General features: G+C 45.1%; 1 protein-coding gene across 1 annotated transcript in view; it reads right to left on the minus strand.

Moving 5' to 3' along the window:
- RNF125 (ring finger protein 125) overlaps positions 1 to 7,978 on the minus strand; it is a 29,054-nt gene extending 21,076 nt beyond the window's left edge. The window contains exon 1 of the mRNA XM_075826307.1: positions 7,596 to 7,978. Coding sequence (XP_075682422.1) covers positions 7,596 to 7,723 — 128 coding nt within the window. The 5' untranslated portion in view covers positions 7,724 to 7,978. The remainder of the gene's footprint in view (positions 1 to 7,595) is intronic.
- Between the last annotated feature and the right edge of the window lie 395 nt (positions 7,979 to 8,373).

The raw sequence follows: 8,373 nt of genomic DNA on the forward strand, positions 1-8,373 counted from the left end.
AGCCGACGGAACCCATTGACTTTAATGGGTTCCGTCGGGTTTCTGACAATTTACTGGAAACAATAGCCCAGCATGCTGAGCTATTGTTTCCGGTATTTTTGACTGAATCTGTGACCGAGGCCCTAACGGAGCCTGCAATGCAGATGTGAACAGGCCCTTACAGAGTATATAGGCTCTTCAATTCATATGCAGGGTGTTGATCTAGGTCCAGCTTCTACACTGGGGGCTAAACCTACATTTGAATGGGAAAGCGTGCTAACAATAACAATAACCTGTCTGAGTTGCCCACTTTACTCGAGAAACCACATGCTGAAATAAGATATGTAGATAAAAATAACAGCTGTGTTTGGTTAATATCCTAATGGACAATCTAATAAACTGAACCTTGGCTAAAAACATCAGTCACATAACAAATCAAACAAATAACCAGAAAAACAAATCAAAGTTCAACCTGACTCTGAAAAGGAAAGGTCGTAAGGGGAGTTTAGATTAATTCAAACTCCAGAACATATCAAAGGGAAACCACTCAGATTAAAAACCTCCACTACCAGACAACTATGAATGCCACTAAACATGGAGGTGTTAGAATAACGTCAGCCCATTGCAATGTCACAGACAAGGAAAAAACTCCTAACCCTTCTCTGCAGGCAAAACTGAGAAGTTCCAAACCTACAATGTCACTCCGACTACAAATATGGAGAGGAATGTTCTGCTTTTCTCTGTAGTGACTACAAGGTTATTAGATTTGTACATTTCGCTCTCACAGCACATACTATGTTCCAGATTCCTTTGATTTCCTTAATTGTTTTTAGCAAATAGAGGTTCAAACAAGTCGTTCATTTTTTAAGACATGTTCTTAAAGTGTGATCTTATTTAAAAGGGGATTCTATCTCGACTTATGATATGCCTAACAAAAGCGAAATCTGGTGGGTGAGGGGTACATGAGCTAGGCCGGCCAACAACACTGACAACGAAGTAAAGGACATGATAATGTGAAATCTCAAACAAAGAATTGCTTTGTAAATTCCACTGATATTATTTCTGTTGTATTATGAACTGAACAAGCGCATACAATATACAAAGGTGGAATATCCTTTTATAGAGATTCTCACTAAATGAACACATGGCTGCCTAGGACCTGAAATAGTTAATGTCACCATATTATTTCCAATTCCTTTCCTGTATGGCCTTCCAAGGTGCAAAACATTGGTCACCGCATATGCAAATATCCAAGAGAGTTACAGGCTGCAAAGTCCTGGTCTGGTCACATGACGCCTTGTCGCCAATCAGAAGACGCATATGGTTGCTTTAACATTTTTGCTTGTTAAGTTATTTACTGTGCAGAAAAGTTTTTGGGGCTTCCACCGTAAGGGTATGTTCACACGGCCTATTTTCAGCCGTGTTTAAAAACGGCACATAAAAAAAGCCCTGTAAAAAAGAATTGCATGTCACTTCTTGAGCCGTTCTTCATTGGGTCAATAGAAAAACAGCTCCAAAAACGGTCGTAAAAAACGTCTGAAAATCAGAGGCTGTTTTCCCTTGAAAACGGCTCCGTATTTTACAGCCGTTTTCTGGGTTCACATGTCATGGTCAAAATGCCTTTTTGCTGCAACCGTGGCAAAAAACGCATTTTGACCGCGACATGTAAACCCAGTATAAGAAAGAAAAGTAATAAAAATGGGGCCATCATTTCATTTTAGGTCCTATACCGTGCCATATGTTCATTATATGAATTCTGACTGTGCTAGACAAAATACATCTGAGATGTGGGTACAATTATAGCCAGTCTTGCCAATCCTTTGTCAGCTAAACAGCCTGTATTCCAGACTGATCCATTTACACTAAGGGTATGTGCACACGATGAGAGGCTTTTACGTCTGAAAAGACAGACTGTTTTCAGGAGAAAACAGATGCGTCGTTTCAGACGTAAAAGCTCCTCCTCGCATTATGCAAGGCGTCTTTGACGCCTGTAATCTTGAGCTGCTCTTCATTGACTTCAATGAAGAACGGCTCAAATTACGTTGCAAAGAAGTGTCCTGCACTTCTTTGCCGAGGCAGTCAAATTACGCGTCGTCGTTTGACAGCTGTCAAACGACGACGCGTAAATGACAGGTCGTCTGCACAGTACGTCGGCAAACCCATTCAAATGAATGGGCAGATGTTTGCCGACGTATTGTAGCCCTATTTTCAGGCGTAAAACGAGGCATAATACGCCTCGTTTACGTCTGAAAATAGGTCGTGTGAACCCAGCCTAATCCATTGTAGCAGGACAGGAAATTTGTGCTAACGATGTATTTAAAGAGGCTCTGTCACCAGATTTTGCAACCCCTATCTCCTATTGCAGCAGATCGGCGCTGCAATGTAGATAAGAGTAACGTTTTGATTTTTTTAAAACGAGCATTTTTGGCCAAGTTATGACCATTTTTATATTTATGCAAATGAGGCTTTCTAAAGTACAACTGGGCGTGTTTAAAGTACAACTGGGCGTGTATTGGGTGTGTAACATCTGGGCGTTTTTACTTCTTTTACTAGCTGGGCGTTGTGACTAGAAGTGTATGATGCTGACGAATCCGCATCATCCACTTCTCTTCACAACGCCCAGCTTCTGGCAGTGCAGACACACAGCATGTTCTCGAGAGATCACGCTGTGACGTCACTCACTTCCTGCCCCAGGTCCTGCATCGTGTCGGACGAGCGAGGACACATCGGCACCAGAGGCTACAGTTGATTCTGCAGCAGCATCGGCGTTTGCAGGTAAGTCGATGTAGCTACTTACCTGCAAACGCTGATGGTGCTGCAGAATCAATTGTAGCCTCTGGTGCCGATGTGTCCTCGCTGGTCCGACACGATGCAGGACCTGGGGCAGGAAGTGAGTGACGTCACAGCGTGATCTCTCGAGAACACGCTGTGTGTCTGTGCACTGCCAGAAGCTGGGCGTTGTGAAGAGAAGTGGATGATGCGGATTCGTCAGCATCATACACTTCTAGTCACAACGCCCAGCTAGTAAAAGAAGTAAAAACGCCCAGATGTACAGACACAATACACGCCCAGTTGTACTTTAACTTTAAACACGCCCAGTTGTACTTAGGAAAGCCTAATTTGCATAAATATAAAAATGGTCATAACTTGGCCAAAAATGCTCGTTTAAAAAAAACAAAAAACGTTACTCTTATCTCCATTGCAGCACCGATCTGCTGCAATAGGAGATAGGGGTTGCAAAATCTGGTGACAGAGCCTCTTTAAAGGAACCTGTCAGGCGGATTGACTTGAAAGTGTGAACACAGCCTTTTCAACTTAGGGAATCTGTTAAGACGATGAGATGACCATCGGCCGAGGTAGTGGAGGTGTAACAACAGTGGATGCAAAGGTTGCAATCGCTCCTGTGCCCTGGTGTCTTAGTGGCCCAATGTCCCCTAAGCTACATAAGAGGACAGCAGGACTATACATTGCACATAATATTTGGATTTTGCAGATGTTTTATGTTACCCCTAACTGTCTCACTATGCGTCTTGTAGAAAACCAGGCCGAGATATGAGGCAGTAAATATATAAGACACAACGTTCTTTGTGCACTGTTGTTTCCAGCAATATTCCCACTAATCTCCGGCATCACCCTTAGTCATGCTGTTCTCCCACTCTCATTGTATTTTTCAGGAAGCGGCCTGTGTTTTGGTTCATATGATGTCATTTCCTTGACTCGACAGCACAGCTTCTGTCTGTTTGGGGACTAAAGTAAAACAAATACAAACCATTTGCAACTTGAGCCCTATGGATGATGTCAAGAGGATGGATACGGCAGCTGTTTTACATGAAAGTTCCTGCTTACTTCAGCTTGTGAACATTCATTTGCCTTGTAGGCCTAAGTTTTGATGAACATGAAAACTGGAGGATAAAAGAGGAGTACTTTAGTTTGGACAAAGACATGCGGATAGGAGATAAATGATAATCTTGGTACAACCCATTTTTAAGAAGCAGTTTTACTGCAAATCTAGAGCTGAACTGTAAACTGAAGACAAAGAATGGTACAATATATATAGCCTGTGATAATCCATTATTGGAAATGGCTTAGTGTTAGGCTATGTTCACACGCAGTGACCAAAAACATCTGAAAATCAGGAGCTGTTTTCGCCTGAAAACAGCTCCGTATTTTCAGAAGTTTTTTTAACAACTCGTGTTTTTCGTAGAGTTTTTTACGGCCATTTTTTGGAGCTGTTTTTCAATGGAGTCAATGAAAAACGCCTCCAAAAACGTCCCAAGAAGTGTCCTGCACTTTTTTTGACGAGCCGTCATTTTACACGCCGTATTTTGACAGCGACGCGCGTAAAATAAAGGCTCGTGGGAACAGAACATCGTAATTCCCATTGAAAGCAATGGGCAGATGTTTGTAGGCTTATTAGGGGCATTTTTTCAGGAGTAATTTGAGGCGTAAAACGCCCGAATTACATCTGAAAACACTGCGTGTGAACATACCCTAACTGACAATTCTTGAATGTTTATGACCAGCCTAAGGCTCCATGCACACGAACGTGCTTTTGCGACCGCAATTCCCCCAAAAATCCACGCATGAATTGCGGCCCCATTTATTCCCCCGAAAATCAACGGGAGAATTGCGGCCCCATTCATTCCTATGGGGCCATGCAAACGACCGTGGTTAATACGGTCCGTGCATGGCCCGGGAGCCTGGACCGCACAAAGAACGGGCATGTCTTATTACAGCCGTCTTCAGCGGTCCGGGCTCATTGAAAATAATGGCCGCGGCCATGTGCATCGCCCGCGATTTGCGGGCAGCTCGCGGCTGACATTCCGCTGCCGGCCGACCCGAAAATCACGGCCGTGCACGTGGCTACGGTCATGTGCATGAGGCCTTAGCGGTAAAATAAGTGCAGCAGATCTTTATCTATAATGACAAGGTACATGCAACAAATGACGGCTTTATCTCTCCGATTCTCCCTCTAAGGTATGACAAAGTCACTAGTCCGATAGACCATTCCTAGATTTTTTTTGTAGCTAGGCAATTACAACTTCCAAAGATGTCAATAAAAATCAACCCAAAAAACTATGAATAGTAATAAATATAAAAAGTTTGAATAGTAATAAATATAAAAAGTTTGAATAGTAATAAATATAAAAAGTTTGAAGTAATAAATGTAAATGTCGTTTTTCCTTTTGAAGTCTGTAGGGGGAAAATACCACAAAATGCAGCCTTTAAACAAGGATGGGCATAATGCTGTAGACTTTTAGGCTACATTCACATGTAATGATCTCAGGAGCCAATTTGTAACGATATTCGCTACTAACTTATTCAGTCTTTGAAAGATCTTATCACTGGACCACTAGATTGACTTGTAGAGCGGTCTAAGTGGCTCCTAAGGCGGGATTCACACGACCGGGTCGTTCCCGAGCCCGAGTGTCGGCCGGTAAAATCGGCCATTTTGCCCGGCCGGTTTACATAAAAGTTATGGATCCGTGCCGGGCCGGGCAGATCCGGACAGTGACATCAGCGGCAGCTCCTGAAGGGGAATCCCCATGTGTTCGGGGATTCCGCTTCAGGAGTTTCCCCTGATGTCACTGCCCAGATATGGACAGAGACATCAAGCGCTCTGTCCAGGAGCGGAATCCCCGAAAACACGGGGATTCCGCTCCTTCAAGGAGCTAAAGTGCGGCTAGCACATAGCAGAGCGGGGAGATACCTCCCCGCTCTGCTATAGTGGCGTCGCTACAGTAGTAGCAGCCGCAGCAGCTGCTGCTACTACTACTAGCGGCGCCATCGAAGGTGTCGCCGAGCCAGGGTGCTTTTAACAAGCAGGGGAAGGGAGCCAGCGCAGCGCTCCCTCCACCTGCTGTACACCCCGGCCCTGCAACACAGTGTACAGCGATACCATTCGTCAGAATGGCATCAACTCCTCCTCCTCACATGCACTCTGCGCTGTGAGGAGGAGGAGATAGAGCGCAAGCGCCGGGAAACCCGGCCATCACTCGGAACACATTCCGGTGATGGCCGTGTAATACCCGGCCCCATAGACTTCTATGGGAGCCGGGCGGCCGGGTGTCCGGGCAAAGATAGAGCATGTCCTATTTTTTGACGGCCGGATTTTCCGGCCGTCAAAAAATCGGTCGTGTGAATAGCCCCATTAGGGGTCTATTATTCCTAATGCAGCCGGGTGCCGGCCGATTTATGAACGGCCGACACCCGGCCGGGAAACCCTGCCGTGTGAATGAGGCTTAAGCCTCTCTATACAAGGAAGAATTCATTAAAGTCTAAATGCATATTTTCACTATTTTGTTAACTTTAAAAAAGTGAGTGTGGCTTTGCAAAAGGGCCACCCACGGCCAACAAATTTTGTTTTATTTACAGAATCTAGTGTAAATTATGTCACAAATGTAATTTCATTTTCTGGCGCAGGTACGACCAGAGATAGGCCTAATTTATTAAGAGGCGTGCGTCTAATAAATTAGGCTCAATTTTACCCCACTTTATAGTAGAAATCGCCAGTCTTCATAATTCCCCCCAACAGATAGCTGTTGGCCAGCAGCGACCTCCCTCACCCTCCCCATAAACATGCCCGATCCTCGTTTCCCCAGACATCTACCGTCGGAGCACAATCGGAAGGCCCCATACACATTACATTGTTGGTGATTCTCACCATACTCCGATAACATGAATCGAGTGTGTTTTTACATTTCAGGCATTGTGATCACTGTTTTTTTATATTTTTTTAAGAAGATTACTTGTAAATTATTATTTTATATTTATAAAGTTTTCCTGAAGACCAAGAAATAATCCCCTGAACGGAACATAGAGGTTAGTGGTGGAGGAGCATGTCTAAGCCTTATTACTTGGCTAGGTGATAGAACAAAGAACAATGGGAGATATTCCCAGGGAATGTAAATCAGGGCTGTGAATACTGATCTGTTACAGTACGCCATACAGTATAAATGTAAGAAAGAACAATGACCCCCGCTGTGCCCCATGCGGCATTGCCAACAAGTCACTGGCAACTCCATGGGACATGACCAGAAACAAAGAGTGTGAGGTCAGGCAGAGAAATCCTAAAACTAAGCAGGAAATGGCTAAAACTAGGGCAGTAGATTCCACCAAGGAGTAGCTATAAAAGGGTGCATAGGTAGCAATTGCCCCTGGGGGGTGATAGGCCACATAAAGGCCTGTTCTGGATTTTTCTTTGGGGCTTCAAGTAACCCCTAATGGCCCCATAGTCACAATTTAGGGTGAGATGCACGATTCTCCATTAGCCATGTGACTTTTTACTCCTTCAGTCACACTGCTGTAGAGGTAAAAGGGAAAAGTGGGCAGCACAGATGCCCTGGTGCCCATTCCCTACTATAGGAGTGCAGCTGTTGTGTGGCTACAAAGTTGCAGTAAAGTGAGACAATATGTGACTGTGTAGTGAAGAACAAGTCAATACGGGACAATTGGGGACCTGGGCAGAGTAGGACTGGCTGGACAATAAACTTACCTGCAGCTCTCTGGCTCCGGCCATTCAGGACATACATTAGATGGAAGGCCACAGATCATAAGCCAGTAACACAAAGCCTGTTTCCTTGGCCCCCTCTCATAATAACCGAGGATGAACTTACACATGTCCGCAACGTGTCCTCATCGGCCGGTTCAGCACCTCCAGGCACACGGCGCAGTCGTAGCTCTGGTTGGGATCATTTTCTGTGAGAACTTTCTGGTCTCGGTCGCTGCTGAGTATAGAGCCCATGTCTGCGGTGTCCGGCGGGAGTCACGGAGGACAGTGTGAGCAGCGAGATGGATCCTTTGTGAGGGGCACAGCGAGCATGTGAGGCGGCAGCTCGGGTTACAGCTCTGCTTCTGACCAATCAGCTGACTGGGGTATTGTTGGGAAGCAGCATGTGCTCGGTGGCAGCGCTCCAGCAGGGTAAACAGCGGTAACATGACCCTGTAGCGGACGGGCGCCCCCTCCTCCCGGCCATACACGTGCTTGTTGCTAGCTGATACTAACGAGCGGGCGGAGCACATTGTCACTATCCTGCCAGCAACAAAGGACGTGGAGAGATAACGCACAGCCCAGCAAACCTCCCGTACCGAGCTGTGTGATACTATGCATTACCGGCAATGAGTGACACTAGATAACGGGAATACACCTGACACTGCCTATGTCAGCGCCATTAACAGAATAAATCATATTACATACAATGCACGTCATTTATGTACTATGTACAGCATCAGTCACCATTAGTCATGTATGTAATGTGTACAGAACCAGTCACTAATAGTCATGTATGTAATGTGTACAGCACCAGTCACTAATAGTAATGTATGTAATGTGTACAGCACCAGTCACTAATAGTAATGTATGTAATGTGTACAGCACCAGTCACTAATAGTAAT

Source organism: Rhinoderma darwinii, chromosome 5 (assembly GCF_050947455.1).
Source record: "Rhinoderma darwinii isolate aRhiDar2 chromosome 5, aRhiDar2.hap1, whole genome shotgun sequence".
NCBI lineage: Eukaryota > Metazoa > Chordata > Amphibia > Anura > Rhinodermatidae > Rhinoderma > Rhinoderma darwinii.